Below are 19612 nucleotides of genomic sequence, written 5' to 3'. Positions count from 1 at the left end.
TAGTTGTTAACAGTAACTTTCCGTAGCCACTCAAACATCTGAGAATAGGGATTCATCTCTGCTCTGTTGTGTTAAGTGAAGAAAGGAGATGATTTTTGGACCTATTTATTTCTCTACTGCTTTGTGGGTTGAGTGGCAGGAGATAAAGTTAGCTAACCCTTTAAAGCAATAAGTTTCTGTAGCATTTTTTTACATGGATATAAGGAGAAAGTGATGATCCGTATATCACTGCACTATCTTCAACTGGAATGTCTTCAAGCACATCAGACAGACAGCCTAGGAAAACAGTACAGTTGAATGCACATAGTAAAACTAAAAGAAAAAAAAGTTATTTGTCTCTAATTTGTTTTAGTTACAGCAGTACAGGAGAAAAGTTTCAAAAATTCCTTTTAACAAAACCCTAACAATTCAGGTTTTTAAAATGGGTTGGGGCATCAATCGGATACTTAAGCTGATAGGTTTTAATTTTAAAAATACAACTCTCATATTCCAATTTTTCCTCTTCAGAGGCAAAACAAGCCACTTAAGCTGTTTTTTCAGGTAGTAGGTGAACTCATTCACAGCCCCATAAAAGCACTTTCAGTACAGACACAATTGAACTAGTTTTCTGTGCTTTTTACTGGGATAGTAAAAGCATACCACACGCATACCAATAAAAGCAATGTTAGCAAAAGTTTTTTTGCTGACAAAACAGTAAATGTACTAGAGCCCCGCTGTAAGTTTCAGGAAGTTGAGCTCCTACTCAATAAAACTCTGTTCTCTAGTCCCCTAGTCCTAAACGGATATTCTCAGCATCACGGCGCTCTAAAAGCCAAGTGCTACCCTGAAACCAGTCATGCAGGTCTTATTGTTATCTATGTAGAGAGCATTTAGTTTGTGTATAATTGTGAAAGTGTATCGCACGTAATGATAAGATTTCACTGGCTTGCCCGATGGGCTATTTATTTTCACGAAAGCTGGCTAATGATGCAAGCATGCCTTTCTGTACACGATCTGTATTTTTTTGGTTTTATTTGTTTCCTTAGTTTGGGCATAGTTATAAAAGCAGTAATGCCAATTTAAGTCCAAAATGACAAAATAAATGTGCGCGCTCTCTCTCTCTTGCGTGCTCTCTCTCTTCTTTTTTTTTTTTTTTTTTTTTTTAAATCAAGTCACAGTTTAAAGAGTTTCATACCTCAGTTCCTCCCTGATCTCTCTAGCTCCATGCTCTTCGCGCTAGGCATGCCACATATTTACCATGGCTAATCAAGCGTTATCCTTCCTCCCTGAGTTTGTCGCCTGGTTTCCATACAGAGGAAACCCAGCCTAGAGTGGAGCCGCAGTATCAACAGGAGCCCCGTCCTAGGACTGAAGTGAGGCACATGCTGTGTCCCAGCAGATGGATGGAGCTCAAAGCATCCCCCTCTTGGGTTCAATGCACATACATTTGGAAATCAAATGTTTGCAGTTTTTGCTCCAGAAGCCTATGCCAAATAGCATTTAGAATAATGAGACTTTGACTTAAAATCCAAATACCATTAACAGTTGGAACAAAGCACATACGTCCAGATCAAAATATTTGTTGATCCAAAGTCAGTTGGAGTCAGGGAGCTATATAATAACATCAAGCACCAGTAGTCTCTAGCATCAGATAGTAAAGCAGTCTAGGAATGTATTATCTCACTTGAAAGTTGGCCATCCTGAGGAGATAATGTATTAAAGTACAACTTCCTCATATACCTTTGGGGTAGCTCACACTGGCTCCGCGCTGCTTTTAAGAAGCTCATTCTTAAAATAAGAGAAGAGACCCTCTAGTCAAAAAAACAAAACAAAACCAAAAAAAGCCATAAACTATTTAGCAAGAGAAGCAGCTAACCTTTTGTAGGCCAGTGGGTGGGAGAGGTGGCTTTTTCTTTGGCCGTTCTTTCTTTTCTGTATCAGAGATACTAGGGTAATAGCTATATTGTGTTGCCATTAAGAGTCATTGTAAAATCTATAGCCTCTTTCTTTGTTATAAAGACTAAACAACATATTTTTGGAAAAGATTTTTTTGAGGGACCCAATTCAGCACTTCTTACAGATCTACAGAGTAAAGCTTGCAACATCTGAATGCCAGTGTGCGTGCTGAATGAACTGTGTCTTCCTGTATGTTGCTGCGTGCTGGGGACAAAAGGGATTTGCTTCAGATTAGGTGAAAGCAAGAAGCTTAATATTTCAAATGGAATGAAAGATAGAGGCGGCTTGGGGAATCTAGTGGAACTGGGTGCCCTAATGTGCCTCTGTGCTGGAATCGTTACAGAGGTTATGTTAGGATTATGTTTTATATCTCAACAATATAATTCTAGAAATCATGATAACAGCTCTCCTCCAGGTAAGGAGGGCTGGGCATAGTGAGAATTTGGCCAGAACGTTTCCGAGGACAGTTCATATGCTGGAGTGGATGCTCGTGATTGCATGAGTCATGTTGGTCTCTCTGGGAGACCTGTTTGATTTCTGCTGAAATCTGTGAGACTGACAGTGTTACTGAGGCAAGTATCCGTTAGAGAGCATTGTGCTGATGAAGAATGAGTGATAAGCTTAAGCATCTTCCAGAACTGTTCACATGAACAACCGTGTTAACTATACTGCCGTGAAAGACACTACTTTCCAAGCATGATTTCACTTCAAGTTATCCATCAGATCGTTCAGAAGGTCTGTAATTGGTTAGTGAGAAAGCTTATATCATTCCATTCTCTCATATCATAGTAGGTGAAATGGATCATACATGCAGTAAGATATTTGGGAATCTCTCTACACAGGAAATATAATGTAAGATCTTAATAAGTACACGTTTATTTTCTATACTTACAGCGTGGTGACAAGAAGACCGGTGGAGCTTCTGGATCAGGAGAGAAAAAAGCAGGAGCAGCAGAGGTAAATTCAGGTGTTTCATCATATTAAGAAGAAAAGTTGGTAATGAATTCCCTCATATGCAGATTTTTTTTTCTTCTGATGACAAAGTGATTGATGGTTTTCAGATAATTGATAACTGTAGTCACATACAGTTCATTCCAGAAACGCATAGTTCTTTCTTGTGCAGTTTAGCAGCCTAATGGAAACATTTCTTTTATCTGCACCTCCTTTCACTAAAGGTTTCCTGTCAATATCAATGGAAATTCAGAATCTCAGGGAATGGGTCTATTCTGCAGTACAATTGCACTTTGTTATACATGTTATACATTTGATGGTACTGTGTTTTTGGTCATCTGGAAGCAAGGATGAAGTGGAACGTGCTGTGGCTCTTCCCACCTTGTCTGCATGCTGGCTTTTCTCCAAAAGGGAAAATTCCTATGTGGATGGTGCACGTGTGGGCCATCTCCTGACACACTTGCAAATGTGTGGTCGATGTTGTATTTTAGAAAAACACTTATCTATGAAGTATTCTTCTTCATCAGGAATTAGTATTTGTAGTTCAAGTGTTCCTGCTGGGCTCTAACTTTGACATGCAGTTTTGTAGCCTGACTCTAGTGGCTGTTAACAATCAGAAGCTGTAGGGATTGTGGACAGATAATGTTAGGAACAGTACTTACTCTGAAGGGTCACCCCTTTCCCAGCAACCCCAAGCCATGGACCTCCATTCATTAGCCACCAGGTGCGTCCTTGTGTGCTACCGGGAGTCAGGCTTGTGGTGCAAAGAGACTGTGCTGTCCAGGTCAGGAAGCAAGCACTGCAGGCAAGCGCCAGTACTGATCATTTGCTTCCCAACAGCTTCTGCGACTGCTAGCAGGAACAGTACTTTCCTGTGGAAGGTAGACAGCAGATTCAGAAATAGCATAACTAATAGACACGTCGATTATTAACTCTCTGCTTGCTGGCTTTAAATGTCAATTATTGAGATACGGGAAGCCAGAAATAGGTGCACCTGATGCTTTGCTCATATTGCAAGCTATTATTTGGAAAATAGCTTTGTCTGAGCTATATATTTAACTCCGAAGCTATAGTATACTTAACTCCTGTGCAAATCAAGGCCAATGAACACTTACATTACATTACATTTCTCTGAGGTAGGTGATTAAAGCAATTACCTTTCTTTCCTGGCCAATTATCAAGAAAGGCTTGTCTAGCCTGGGAATTCAGTTCTTCTTTCTTCTCTAGACAGTTTAGTTTTTCCTTAGCGTTGTTCTTTATCTTCTTAACTTAATGCTAAATTCCTTGTCTGCATGTTGTCACTCTTAATATAGAAATGCCGATCTTCTGTGGAAACGGTGGGAGTTGAAGCCTGCAATTTGGCTTGTGGAGTTACTATTCCTGACCTCACATTGAGAAGATCTGTGTCTAGCTATCAAAAGACTGTTATTAAGTTTATTGTTGTGATGCTTCTACCTTTTAATTTTTGAGCCCTGAAAATAGAGTGTGTGTGTTTTCTCTTGAGGAGTTCTCAGTATATTTGACTTTTCAGGTTTTTTTGCTTGTAATTGGCTTGACAGTGTTTAAAAGTGGAAGTAGATGAAAACACTTTTCCATAGGCTGGTTAAATGGCACCAGCTCTACCACTATTGGTTACAAATCCAGAACTCTCCAATTCCCTAAGTAATTGAAGTAGCAATTAATGATCTTTGCACTATTTTTCCAAGAGTCACCAATAGTTTAAAAGTCTGAGATAATTTTTGTTATCCTGGAGTATCAAATTTCTGAAGCAGAGAGTTATAATATGTCTGCAGAGGACTGCAGGCAGCCATGTCCAGAATACTTTGTTCTGGGTGCGCCTGTCACTATCAGAAAAGTTTTGGTAATGCATTATGAAAATGATCAGGAATTTGAAGATCTTATACCGAAGGGAAGCTTTTAAAAGCCTGTATGTTCATAGTTTAGAACTAGAGATGAGCCTGTCTTTCAGATGTTTAGGATATATAAATCCTCAAGGAGGGAGAGAAAAGGAGTAAAGCTTAGAAAAGTAAAGGTAGGACTGATTAGGCTGACAAAAATATGAGTAGGAGACAGGCATTAGCCAGAACATCAAGGAGAACTCGAAATGCATGCTATTGAGGTGTGAAATAGGCTTCTAAAGGAGCTTACGGAAGCCTTTCCTTCTTGGAGACTTACAGCTAGATTAGGAAAAAACACAGCAGATTTACTGTAAGTAGAAATTCTACTTTGGTAAGACATTATCTTGCATAGAGCTACAAGGAGATTAAATGGCTCAATAATACTTTTCTATTTCTAGCATCATAGTACAATAAAATGATGCATGAAAAGAGTTAGGAATTACAATTTGAAGATAAGCTTTTTAATAACACTGTAGTTTTGGAATCATGTATAATCTCTGCAGGGTGCATGTGCACTTTATCTATGACTACATACCTACAGACTTTTTATACAAGTTTATAAGACCTTTTCTGTGGGGAGTAATTTTACTTTTTAACTTTCCAATGTTTTAGTGCTTATCTCTCATATTGTACAAAACATTGTGTAAAGCAGATGAGCAACGTGATTTGAAGGACGTAGATAAAATTGGGAGGAGAGGAGGAGCTGAAGCACAGGGCTGGAACTGGCTTACTTAAGGTGATCCAACAGTTCAGTGGGAAAGAAAAGAAACCAGGTTACCAAGTCCCAGGCTGGTGCAAACAGTGGTGGGATGCGTAGCTTCCTCAAAGCTTAGAGGGGAAATTCTGAACCCATTGAAGTCAGGGAATGTTCCCTTTTGAACTGTAGAGAAGGCTTTTCTTCCCGGACACTGTATAGTTTAGCGGGCAGCTAATGCCTACTCCTCACTTAAAAATGAAGCTTTTGAAATCCATTTTACTTTAGTACATTGACATGGCTGGAATCACACAGCTAAAGTGTACTGAATGGCTGACTGGAAGAGGTAGCAAGCAGGTGAGTTCAGCAGCAGTATCCAGTAGCCTCTGTTCTGCTTGGTGGCTGTCCTGCCTGGGAAGTAGATGCGCACAGTCCTTCCCTCCTCCTTCTCTTACCAATGGTCCACACTTACCTTTTTTGCTCAGTAGCCAAAAGCATATATATATTAAAAAAAAAAAAAAGTTTACCACAGTATTGCAGGTTCTAGTTGATCCCTTTCTTCCTTCTGAAATGCTAAATTTAGTGTTTCAGTTTCCTAAAACAAAAACTAAGATGTGGCCCTAGAGCTACGTTGCCATTTTATTGTGACTCTACTCCTTTGTAGTAGCCAATGGCAGTTACCTGGGAGCACTTTGGTTACACTGCTGCTCGGTATCGCTATGTCTAGCGCACTAGAGAGGTACTGGAACAGTTTGCTCAGAACAAATCACTCAGAGTCTGGTATCCTGCTTTACAGGGCCGTACTTCCCTTGGAAAGACCGATTCCCTCTGCTTGATTACTCTTTGCATGTTATCAAAGGAAAGAGATACTGTACTTAAATCCAGTTTGCCTCATTCCGGCTGTGCTACTCAAGCTTCAAAAGTGGAGAGATTCAGGGATCTAGTTGCCACAGGGACAGGTCAGCTTTAGATTGAGAGATGCATAATCTGTGAGTGTAACGATGAGCAGCTGAATGTACAGCTGTAAATGATGTCTTGTACGAATATGCAAAAGATTTTATAAAGGGAATGACGGACTATTACAACTTAAGCGTGTTAGAACATGTAATTATAAGGAAGATGAAGGCAGTTCTTTATTGACACAGTTTAAAGAGGATGTGTGTGTGTTATGGGCATGTCATGCACTGCCCAAGGACAAAGGTTCAAGTCATAAGGGCGTATACCTTAACTCTTCCTGTCTTGATTTTCAGAACTTTAAACTCATTTGGACCCACTGAGATTCTAAATCTGCTTTAATGAAATATTTTTATTGCTTGTGTGCATGTAGTAGATGTTAACAGAAAAGAAATGATTCTTGTTCAAATTGGTAGTTGCTCATGCACTTAAAGCTGTTGCATATGTTCCAGGGGTGCACCTGGAACCCAGTATAAATGCGTAATGTGCTGCAGTTTTCCCATATACATCCTTCTCTTTGCTTAGTGTGTTTTGACATTATGGTCCTGAGTCCGGATGTTTGCAGCGTGCCATTGCAAAGTGGGTGAGCATAAGAAACTGCAGACTTCCTTTCCTTCCCTCCCAATATTCCAAGGTTTTGACGATTTTGCATGTGAAGTGTTAGCTCATGTGAGACCACTGATGTTCTTTATCCTCATCTCGACATCATCTTCAGCTTTCATGTGCCTTTCCACCAGTTTCAGCTCACTCTAAGCTTCATATTCCGCCAAGGAGGCATTTCAGAAGCCTCTGTAAACTAAAAGATCAAATTCAAGGGAATATGGAACAAATTCACTGAAGAGAAGCCCAAGGCAATTTATAAAATACCTTGAAATTTAGAAGTCCCTGAGTGACAAAATGTTTCAATCTCTGAGACTATTTGGGAGGTGTATAACCTTAATCCCTTTTATAATTGCTTGTTTACATCTTTTTTATCTTTTTATATCCACTGTTGGCTACTCTTGGAGACAGGGAAATGGGATAGGTGAACCTTTGGCCTGACCCAGTAAGGCACTTCTTGCTTGATAAGAGAAGGTTGCGCCTTGTCTGTTACCCTTTGCCACTTTGCACATATATAATAAGTGGGAGCTTCCCGGAGAGTCTCACGTTGCAGTCGCTGGTGGTGTGAAGTGTGTGCTGAGCCAGGCACTCCCTCTTCCTCGCCCCATTTAAATTCGTTAGTCTGCTGGCATCCGCCAGGCCTCTTCGTAGTGCCCTTGCCCTTCTGAACTTGCCCCGGCCGTTGGCAGAGGGTGGCAGGGTATGGGGCTCTGGTGGCATCCGAGTCAGAGGAGACCACAGAGGTCCCAAGTGCAAGCCTTCTGCTTGCTGTGGAAGTCAAGCAGTGTTTCAGCAGTGGAAGATAGCACGTGGTCCTGCTGTTCTGTTATTGCAAACTGATGTCAGTGTTGCCCTTTCAGAGGGCTGCTTTGGGGAGAGAAGGGGTGGCAAAAAAAAGTGGAACTTTTTTTTTTTAATGGGAGTCTGGGCTCAACTGGTTAAAGTACTAGTCCTAATCCTGCCCTAATCTTCCATGAAGCATACTGAAGTGCTAGGCAGTCGTGATTCATTTTGTGGATTTCGGAGTAAGGCTGTTTGGGTTTTAGATACAGTCTTGAGCTTTCATTTTAATAATATTTTAAATATTTTCATTTTAATAATATTTTGGAACAAGACAGGATAACTTTGAAGTGTATGCGTTAAACATAACGCTTGTAGGAGAAACAGGGGATAGGGTAGAATTCAGCTGGCGGCTGTTATTCAGATTAGTTAATTGTAGAAATATTAAGTTGCACTGTACTTAAAAATACATAAATATGACAATGCCCATTGCAGGTTGAAGTGTACTTCAGTACCTAATTACATGTATAAATTGTAGTTTTGATGCCAACCAAACACTCCCATTGGGCGTGATTATATGGTTAACATGTGCATATAGAAAGCTCCAAGACACTCCTACTGTGTTTTGAAATGATTCATATGATTGGATTTAATCCTGCTTGCGTTATTAACTGCACATAATTTTGAAAGAGCTATTGTCTTTCTGCTATCATAGAGTGAAATACTAAGTGGAGCTTATATAGCAGTCTAAAAATCTCGTCTGTGCATCACCAAGGTGTCAGAATGTAAAAATGCTGTACTAAAAGTAAAACAAGGCTATATATGCTAGAAACTTGAAGCCTCAGCTTAGAATGGGACCGGATATGATATGAAACAAGACCGTCCCTATCAAACGCTACCATTTAGAGTCATGTTTTCAAGCAGTAAAACCAAAATATGTGCTGCTCGTTTTGCTTATTATCCTTTATTGCAGGAAATACGTTCTTTATTTTGGAAGGATGATGGGGACAATTGGTGTTGAAATGTTACTATCCTTTTAGAATTGATTCTTCGCTCTAACACTTAACTTCTGGATTTCTGTGATGTTTTTTAATCCTAATGCTTGTAGTACAGGATTCCTTATCCTAAACAAACATTAGATTACTTGGAGTCCGGGAAAACAACGCCGAGTAAAAATAGTATGAGTGGTAAAGATTTGTTAGGATGCCCATTATTGGTTCCGGTTATGGAGATTTTTAAGTAGCTGTTTGATTAGAACATTTATGAGGTTGTTTTTTTTTTCCTGTTTATTATTTGGTGACAAATTCTTTATTCTAAACTGTATTGCTGCTTTTTTGTTCTTTAGTTCTTCTCATAACCCCAAATACAGTGCTTTCCAGGTCTCAGAATGCAGCTTTGCTTCAGCAACATCCTGATTTACTGATAATAATTTGAGGTTATGTAGTGGGAGAAACACAGGCTGTTAATAAGATGCTGCAATGTTACGGGTATCGTTCTAGAAGTTCAGAATTTAATTCATCCCTCTTTTAAAAGAAATCAGTAAACAAAAGGATCAGTATCTCCCTAAAAATGTTCTGTCTGTGCACAATTACAAATGTATTCATATTTTTCATTTGATCAAAAAAGTCGCACTAAATTAGATCTCTATGTTCCTTGAATAGTTAATGAGAGAAAAAGACCTCTCTGCAGGGTGGTTTGGCTCACTGTGTGCCCTGGAGAGGAAACGTAGATACCCATCTCGTTTGCTGAAATGAGGTGAGATGAGTCCCTGCGTTTCTAACAAAGAAGGGAAGTAGCAATCTGTCTGGTGCTGAAGCTCAAGGGACATCTAGTGGCCATAGGGAGATAAGACAAATCAATAAATAGAAGAGTGAAATGTTTTTGATAAGTAAAGTGCTTCTTTGTTTGCCTCTTTTCCCCTTCCGTTTTGATTTTTCTTTGGCCCAGGTGCAATAAGTAGTTTTAAAATAACACTATTTCGGTTAACTTTTTGTGTTCGGTGTGAGTAGTTATGATGCAAGATTCTTCACGCCGGAGGAAGAATTGGAGCCTGATTGCTGGTCAAGCAGCTGTTGAATCGAAAGACTGAGGCCGAAATACTGCTTAGGGGGTAGTTGCAGGCATTTCCAGAGCAGAGATGGGGCATTCTTTCCTCATGAGATTTTCTTTGTCTTAAAAGAAAACAACTGAACTCTCTTTCTTTTCGTTGCAAAATGATAATGAACAATTAAGTGGTATAGTCCAGTAATTATGAACATTTAATCAGTATTTCTGGCCACCACTCTATTGCATTTCTTCACTGGGAAAATCTAGCAAATTTATCAAAGGGATGTTTATCTTATGTCCGCTTTATTAAACATGGGGGAATTAAAGTTCTGTTTCGAACATAGTGTTTTGCTTCTTTGTTTTAAAGCCACTGCTAATAATAAAGAGTAGACTTTGTAAGTACGTGTATGCCACAGCTTTTATTCCTTCACACGCAATTCTCGTCGGGCTGCTTGCTTCGTAAGGAAGCTGTGCTGTGGTACTTCGTTAGCTCTGTTACCAGGCTGAGGAACCTGATACAGCTGCAAGATGGTTCTTCCTCCAGCTGATTGGGGCTGAGACTGTCACCCAAAAAAAAAATTATTCCTTCTGCTTCTAGAAGGGGGTGAAGATGGGGACAGCACCGATTCGTTTGTTGGAGAAGGGGTGTGAGAGCTAGTTTGCCTGGAGGGAGCGTTGTGGGGAAGACATTGGGAAGTACCTAACATCATTATTTTAGCAAGTCTGAGAGGAGGATGAGCCTAGTAGCAGAATGTTGCTGATTTTTCTCCTTTTATAAATGTATTAAGGGGTAGGCACCAAAGAAGTTGCTTTCAAAAGCTGGCGCTGGGAACTAAAATACATAACTGTGTTTAGCCTATCATGTTTAATATCCAATAAGAATACTGTTTTGGCGGTGTAGTCTAAATGTCCACATAATTTACCTCCAGGTAGCCTTTCACTACTCCAGAGAAGAACGATTTATTTTCTGCTGCTTCTTATTATTTCTCTCTGTCCCAGCTTTATCCCTGTTTCACTTGCTAACGTTTCTGTGTTTCATGGTATTAGTCATTTTTTCCTCATATTGTTTAATTGGTTAATATAATTAGGCTTATGCTCAGAGCAAGGGTTTTTTTACTGTTTCTAGTTTAGGCTGGAAGGAAAAAAAAAGGCTCGTGCTTGAAATGTTTGCTTGTGTTGGCTGGAATCATAAAAACTACTTCTGTAAGTTATGTCAAACATACTGGAAACCAAAAGTAAGTTTTGAACACCATCTAAGTGTTATTGACAACTTCTGAACCAAAGGTTGTAATTTCAGCTGGCTGTGGCACAGACATTGAGAACCATAAAGGCAATATACTGAAGTCACATTCACAGTATTGGTGGTTCTTAAAATAGCTGTTCTCTTTGAGCATTTTTTTTCTTTTGGAAATAGAAGGGCTTATAAGTAAATAGCACTTAAATCTTGTGTTCTTTCAACAATTTAATAACTTATTTAAAAGTTGAATGCCAAGTTTTGTGGCTAATACTCACTAATGAGTCTTTAATCCACTATATCAGAGAGAAAATCCAGGATGTTCTTCATCCCTGTACTGCCTCTACAAAACTGTAATACATCATGCTTCCTCACGTGCCTTTAGGAACGTTGTCACGTAGAACTAGAAAACCACTATTTTCTTAAGGGACTGGAAGAGGTGGATTATAATGGGGAAAAGGGAAAACACCATGACGTTAGTTTTTGCAGTATTATGTAGTGTCTTATTTGGATGTCACTGTTCTCAGTGTGATCAATCTTAAGCATGAAATCTTTGAGGGAAATTTCATACTTGATGCGTCAGAATCCGTGGCGTTGGGTCACATTTTTGTGATGTTAATCTTACGTACACGGGAACAGAATATGGTCCCCTGCGCAAGGCTCTGACCAGAGTTTGACTATGCAGAGGAGTTCTGCTTTAATCTTGAATGTGCAGCTTTCTTTATGTAAGAGAGATTCCCTGCTGTTTTTAAAGCGACATCAGAAGGAGAACATGAGATGGCAATTAACTTAATGAAAGAGAGGCCTGAGACTACCGATCTTCTGCAGTCTCGAGTGTCTGTCTTATTGCTTGAAAGCTGGTGCTTCTGAGTCTCAATGCTAGTTTGCTTGTTGGACCTCTGAATTACTGTTCTACAGACTTTCATGCTTGCAGAGAACAGTGGATCTTCTACTTACTAGAGAAAATGAATAGGTCTCATCCGTCTGCTGCCTCCAAAAATCTAATGCTTTTTGCTCTATTTATTACTAATAGCTGATTTTTGTAGTCTTCATTAGATCTGATTTCAGCAGTCACTGAGTTGTCCCAGTGATACTTAGTGATACTTCCTAATAATGGAATTGCTTTGGTACAAAACTGGAGCCTCAAAGGACATGTAATGTTTTTGTTTCACTGGAAGTGTATTTATTAAACCAGAAAAGCCAACATTTTGCCCTGAGTTTTGTATATTTGCTTCCCTGCTTGATCTGTAATGTTAGCTTCTGCATTGTCATTTAAATTATTTCTGTGCAGCAATAGCTTACCCGTTGTATTGTCATTGACAACTTTTTATTAAATTCTGACCCCTAAATTGTCACTTCTTATATGTGATTACTGTTGGTTTAACTGCTAATTAAAATAAGTCTCTGTGCTGCAGGAAATAGCATAGATTTATATGTACTGCTTAAAACAGTACAAAAGAACTCAGCCCATTCTGATCTTGGCAAAACTATCTGAAATAACTGCATGAATTAAAGTTATTTAGGAGGATTTATTTCTGGATGACTCGATGGTGCATAGCATGTCCTAATGGACTCCTAAGAGAATTGTTCTTTAATACAGAATTTTACTTGGCTTTTCTCTTTCTTCATCAAAAGTTCTAACATTTGTTCTCTCTTTCTTTTATTTTGCAGAAGAAATCAGCAAGTGCTAGTGTCAGTCAGCCCCCCAAAACACAGACAAGTGGAGCACCTTCTACCACCAAGGTAACGCGCAATTAAGAAAAGGGTCTCTTTTTAAAAAGGGAAGACTATATCATGTAACTTCAGCCCCTGTAATGGTATAGAAAGCAGCTGGTGTTTACCAGGATTCAGTAACACGAGGAGTGTTCTTCACGTCTTGCTAGAAATCTTAGTGAATTGAAATGAAAGACAGGCATTCAAACAGGCAGTATTGCCTTCTTGGAGAAATAGTCTTTCGATTACGCTTTTTTTTTCTTGTATTCTTTGGTAATCTCTTAATTATTTAAAAAAAAAAAATCCAGTCTCTTAAATAGCAGTAGCAAACTTAATTTGTCTTATGGGGCTATGTTTTTTTTTTTCACCCTTGGGTATTCATGTGTTTGGATCCTGTTTATTCAGCAGGACCTGATGAGATCAAAACATCGATAACTTTCTTTGTCTGCTTTCATAGTCCCTGGCTTGGTTCGGTCATTCAGGAAGTTAGCGTTAAGAGGCATAAACATGACTCTCATGCTGTAAGTGCTGTTGATATTTCCTGAAGAGAAGGAGGGATTACAGCTTTAAGCAAGCTGAGGTCTTGGGAGGCATTGAACTAAGGGGCTGAAAATACATTTTCTTATGGTGGCTACCCGTGAACTGATGACTGTAACTGGTAATCACTGTTTTGTGTTTTTTCTACGCTTGGAGATGTCCCAGCATTTGAAGCACTGCTTTCCCTGAGAAACTTCTGTACCTCATAGATCTTATCAGCTGGAAGTGTTTCTCCTTTTGAATGGCATTTTTCACTTTCTTAATTAATTCTTTTGTAAAATAATACTCTTAAAGACACTTTTATGCTGCCTAGATAATTATTTTTCTTTCTACTCAGTGAAGAAGGACACAAAAATATGAACTCTGTCCCTTTCTTTCAATGCTTTTGTCCATCACTAAACAGATCCAGAAAATTTTTGTTGCTTTTCTTTGTTCCCTTCAGCAAGGGAACAACTTTGTCGGTGCCTTTCTGATTTCAGTTAAGCTGGAAGCGGTGCTCCCTGTGTAGTTCCATGGCAGCTGTACAGAGAAGGACTCTCTAAAGTATGTTTCTGCGTATTGGTCTCCTGCTGCATAATTCAGTGCAAGCTCACATATAGCTTGCTAACTAATATATATATCTTTAAGAGTTAGTTTTTTTCCTGTATGTTTTTTATTTCTATTATAAGCATAAGTTTCACATTAAACACCCAAGAAACATTTTTGAGTGATGTTATTAAGGATAAGAATAGTAGTGTAGTATAATGGGGGGAAAAACATAAAGTCATGTAATCATCAGGAATTGCTTTATATTAGGTTATGAAAGTCTAGGCTACATGTTTCCTCCAGTATTTGATGCTTTTCCAGTTTCTGTGACATTCCAAAATAATAAATAACAGTGAAAATTATGTATTATAAATGTATTTACCTTAGGCTGTCTACTATTGACTTTTAATCAATAGGTATTTTAAATTTAAACTTTTTATTTCCCACTTGTCCATGACTGCTTTTCTTCAATTACACCAAGTTTTCTTTTAATTATTACTTTTAATTTTAAGTCTTCTGAGATGCTATAGTGTTGTTTAAAGTAGAGTGAAATGCATAGATTCATTGCCCTGATTTTGCTGTGTGGTGGGATGGGGTCAGACAATGTGTGTATTTATATGCATATACACTTTCAGTCACTTCTGCTTTTCAAAAAACAAAAACATTTGGCTAGCTGCACTTTTTTCTGCCCCACTTTTTCTCCCTTTGATATTTCTAAAAGCTGTCTATTCACAATAAAAATTTTACAGGGATTTGAAAGGAAATATTTCTGCAACAGCCTTTTCTCTTTTGTAGCAAAAATAAATCAAATGTTTCAATACAATCAAAAACATTCCACCAGTTTTTAGATGACTTTGGGAGTATTTTTTTTTTTTTCCCTGCTGTAACATTCCTGTGTTCTGAGTGTGAAATCTTGTTGGACTCCTTATGTAGTTCCTTGGTCAGTAATACTTCCTATGAACTTATCCAAGATAAGTTTCTAACTTCTTTGAAATCTGTAGCCGTTGTTGTTGTTGTTTTAAGTTGCTTGGCCTAGTACTGGTCATTCTTTTAACCTGCTCTTACTCTAGTTACTTATTTTTTACTTATGCCGAATTAAATAATCGGGGTTTATTTGCTGCCTTATGGTCTAACTCGTCATTCCTTCTGTTAGTAAATGATAATAAGTGATGTCCTTTCTTCTGCTTGGACTGTCTGTATTTCTGAGTTTAAAACCACAGAAACATAGTGTGTGATGAATGCTTGTTATTGCTTAATGCCTGACTAATACCACGTAGTTTAATTCTCCTGTAGCTATATCTTATGATGGGGAATGCTCCTAAGAGGCAGCGTTTATCTGCCTGGCTTCCTTTTTTGTTCAACAGTATATATCCAGACCACCATTCTTTGCGTCTTAAGTTTGTCCCTGTTCTCTATTGTTTTACTCTCAAGTTCCTGGCATGGCAGCTAGTACTTATGTAATGCTTCTGTTCTGTTTCCTCTTGCGGGTGTTTTACTTGGCTGTGGATGTGTGAGAAGAAAGAAGCGCTGCTTCTCTAGTCTGTTTTGTTTTATGTTTGTACTGCCTTTGTGTTTTCGTAAGGGCACCTGGAGAGTTGAATAGGCAAACCTGATGTACCCAGTTTCTGTAAAATGGAAATCTAAATGAGTAATTTAAAGATATTTAATTGAAATAGATGTGCTGGCTTCTTTCTGATGCTCTTTGCTCTTTTTGCTTTAGAACAAACTATCACAAGCCTTTCTTTTGTTTTTGATGTGAAGTTCTGGGTGACTATTATTTCATATCAGGGTATCTTCAGGGGGGCGTGTGTCTTATACAGGACTCAGTCAGATAAATGAAATGAAAAAAATTAAAATTCAAGTAATGTTATGGTAATTAGGAGTATTCATTAACTACCACGGTGTGCAAAGGAGGAGGTCATTGCTGCCCCCTGTTCTTGTATGGTAATTATATTGATACAGAATGAAGTTTTACTGCTTTTTATGTAAGAGGTTTTTGGCATTGCTCTTAATGAACAAAACTTTTCTTTTTGTTGCTGGCTTAGTGAAGTGAGCATCTTTGTCTGTAATACGCCATCTGTAACAGTGAGGCGGGGACACCGTCTGGACTCCCGGCAGGGACAGATACACAAACGCAAAGCGCACTAGGGTCGGTACTGGGCGTTTATTACCTCTGTGTCTGAGCAGGGGTTCCCCTGCGATTTCCCAATCAAGGCAATAACGGAGCGGGAGAGTCCCTGGCACCGCTGAGCTTCGGTCCAGGGTGAGGAGCGCCGGGAGGGGGCCCTATGTGAGGTTTTAATGGACTACACACATGCGCAGCAAGCATATTGAGCTCATTGCTGCTTCCGATTCAAAGCCCAGGTGCAGCGCCACACTGGCGTGGGCTCAGCCGCATGACTATGGGTCAGCATGCCCTGTTGATGCTCTTTTTCCCACGGAACGGTCTGGCTAGCTTCCATCGCCTGTCTCCTTGACACGTTTTCCCATACAACTTTCATGGATAAATTTATTGAAGGAGTACTGGGAGGATTCAACAACAGTGGAAGTTCTGTAAGAATTATTTTTATTTTAGACTTCACTAGACTTGAGTATTTTCTAAGGAGGATCTTTGATCTAAAACATTTAAGAAACTTAAGGTTACTTACTTCCAGATGTCATCCAAATTAACGCTATTTCTAAAGGGGGAATTAAGTCTGCTGTCTTGTTGTGCATTAGACAATAAAACAAGAAGAAAGGGAAGAACTTTGAGCAAAGTTACTGATATTTCTGCAGCGCGCTGCAAAGTCTGTCACAAGTTTAAATATCAAGATTGTTGTTAAAGGTGGTTCCTACTGACAGTATATTGTTGGGATTTTTTCTTTGCTCCATTCCCTACTTAACTGTCATGAAATTTTTATTTTTGTGATCTTTGTACAGACACATTATTTTGAAAGAAGGCATTTCTGAATAGAAAACATCTGAAGTCATGTAGTTGATTTGGAAGAGCAGCAGAAATGCGTAAATTTATTGCTGTCTTGAAAAAGATTTAAGTGGCCCATCTGAGAACCTCTGTTTCAGGTTCTCTGTAGGCGGGGTGAACATCATGGCATGAAGATCCTCAATTTGTAGGTGCTTTGTAGCAAGACTGTGGCAAATCCTGGGGCTGTTTCCTGTGAGCTGCCCTCACAACCCTTGCCGACAGGTAAGCTTGTACTTGGAAAATACTAGAATTGCGTCAGTTACCTCTGAGAGTTGTGGAGGTTCATGCTGGTTTTGTTGGTAGCAGAGGCGCGTGGATCAGAAAGTGGAAGTCGTAGGAGTGCGGAAGCTGCCTTCTGCATGGAGCAGCTGCCGTTGTGTAAAGTTACAGGATGTAGCTTCAGTCACCAGAGAGACAATCTTTGCTTTTGAAAAGCAGGGCTGTAAAGCAAGCCTCTGGTCAGGAGACTATTGGAAAAGCCAAAAATTGTAATGGTATTAGAGTCATTTAACAAAAAAACCTGTACTTCGCTAAGAAAAACAGGATATTTTCCTTGTCAGTCTGTGTCATATCTCTGGGTGTTCTCCATCCCAACTTCCTTTCTCTGCTTGACCTTTTGTTTCTTTTTCCTTTGAGATAGAGAGGATAGAGACTGATATGAAAAAATGTTTGAAGTGTTTATTAGGGTTTTTTTTTTTCATTAAAAAAGAAAAAACTCCTGGAGTACAGGTATTGATAATTTGATTGTATAAAAAATAAAATTAAAGACAAAGTCACTATTGGTATTTCAAGAAGCTTCCAATTGCGCCTTTTAAATTCTAAGTTAATATAAAGTATTTGGATTTGTTATGCTTAAAAATAGCAGTCCTGATCGGTCAAATTCTCGTAGCCTTAACTGGTGCAGCTATCTCATTTCCTTTTGATTAGTAACGTTTAGTTGCTTTGGGTGTTTGGACAATCGTGTTAGAATTTAGGGCTTTGCCCATAAACTTCTGATAAAAATACTAATCTTGTTTATGGGAAACTAACAGGTTTCTTCCCTCAGCATCAGTATTGTTAACTCAAAAGGTGGAAAATGAATACTGCTCCTTGAAAGTTAAAAGTAGCTACTTTCTTGAGTTATGCCATTGTGATAGATGTTTCTTCTGTGACTTTTGCTATGTGTCTGCACGCTGTCAGCTTGGCAGCAGTAGTGCTGAATGGGGGAATGTGAAGAAGCCACGTTCAGAAGTTAGATGGGAAGCTGAAGATGAGTTTTGTTTATTTGCACTTACGGTGGCACATCAGATACAAAGAAGTGTGCCATGTAGAGGGCAGCAGGTCCTATGTCTGCTTCTGAATCAGCAATTTTAGTTGAGCAATTTTGCTTAAATTGCCCTGCCCCAGACGCAGGCAGCAGCAGCCGGCTGTTACGGAAGTGGAGCGGCTGTACTTCCTGCTGCTGGAGGAGCGCTCTGCTCGGCACCGCTGTGTCATCACGTCAGAAAGGGGGCTGGCCGGCGCTGTGCACGAACTGCAACCATCGTCTGTACAAACACTAAAATGAAAAACAGCCTATCGTAACAGTCTTGCTGGAAGCATAAAATTCAGGTGTACCAAGTAAGTTAGCTATTCTTACTGGCTTTTCTTTCATATGGCCTCTGTTTTAGGCTTAACTTATGTTCTTGTTTTAATTCTTTTTTTTCCCCTCCTCTCTCTCTCCTGGAAATTCTGTGGGCTAAAATAACACTAGCTGCCGACTTCCAGGGCTTCTGGCGCGATCCTTTTATCTGGAGGCTTGAAGCACTCCAACTAGCTGCCTGTAATGAATTGCTTTTAAAATTATTTTAACACATTGGAAGCAGTCTTTTCAGATACTAACTGTGCCAGTATTTATCAGGTCCAGTATATATGCATTTCCAAATGTGTTTTGGAGGTTGCACCACAAGTGGTTTATGAGACATAAGCAGAGTCTGGAAGGGGAGACGGGCAAGGGGGAAGAGCAGTATATTTCAGTAGTGTCCTAGTTCTGGATTTACGTTTGGTTTTCTTTCTGCATTTCTAGCAGCCTAAACTCTCCTTGCCTCGAAACCCCCTATCGTTTTTTGAGATACAAATGCAGAGCTTAATGCGTTTGTAGCACAGAGAATATTGCATAGTCAGGGTGTGATCACCCGTAAGGACCAGCTTCTCAGTAGAAGCATGTTTAGGTATTGATACCCATATTAACAAGAAGGTTTTATTATATTTGATACCTAAAAGATGTGGCTGTCTCAGATGCATACATTCCCATGGAACAAAATTGTACATTTCATACTTTAATTAAATGATCTTTTTTTTCTATAGTACTAGATATAAGATAGCTAGGTGTTATTTAGGTTATGCCACTCTTCGATTATAGTTACTGTAAAATAAAACCACTGCTCCGTTATCACAGGTGTTTTCAGTTTGATCCAAAAACAAACTGAGAAGACAAGATCATGTTCCATGTGCGATGTGATGGTATCAGTATCATCCCTCCTTCTCTTTTTCCCTTTGGAGAAAGCGATAACGATAGATTAAATCACACAAATGTTCTTGAACTTTGCGGAGGTCTCTACTGGATTCTTGATCTGTGATCTTTTTTGTTGCCTAGTTTTCCCACTGTTGTATTTGTTTGATGTCTTTTAATTGGCATAAAGCATGGATAATTATTTCTTCTACGTAAGAGAGATTGTTTTCTAGACTGAAATATTTATTACTGTCAGCCTCTTGTGTAGAATGATGGTTTTTCCTTTTTTTTGAAGAAGTGATTGATTCTGCAG

At 39.1% G+C, this 19612-nt stretch overlaps 1 protein-coding gene across 14 annotated transcripts in view; it reads left to right on the top strand.

Moving 5' to 3' along the window:
* LOC104150393 (calpastatin) overlaps window positions 1–19612 on the top strand; it is a 63509-nt gene that overhangs the window by 2620 nt on the left and 41277 nt on the right. For 8 of the 14 annotated variants that reach the window (XM_068926078.1, XM_068926076.1, XM_068926079.1 and 5 more), the window contains exons 2-3: window positions 2830–2892; window positions 12764–12835. In XM_068926078.1, coding sequence (XP_068782179.1) covers window positions 2830–2892; window positions 12764–12835 — 135 coding nt within the window. Of the gene's footprint in view, window positions 1–2829; window positions 2893–12763; window positions 12836–16932; window positions 17052–18240; window positions 18429–19612 lie in introns of those variants that run through there. The other 6 variants (XM_009684651.2, XM_009684642.2, XM_068926087.1 and 3 more) reach the window with 4 other exon arrangements.

The sequence above is a fragment of the Struthio camelus genome, chromosome W, assembly GCF_040807025.1.
Source record: "Struthio camelus isolate bStrCam1 chromosome W, bStrCam1.hap1, whole genome shotgun sequence".
In the NCBI taxonomy this organism is placed as follows: Eukaryota; Metazoa; Chordata; class Aves; order Struthioniformes; family Struthionidae; genus Struthio; species Struthio camelus.
This window is presented reverse-complemented; position numbering and strand designations above follow the sequence as displayed.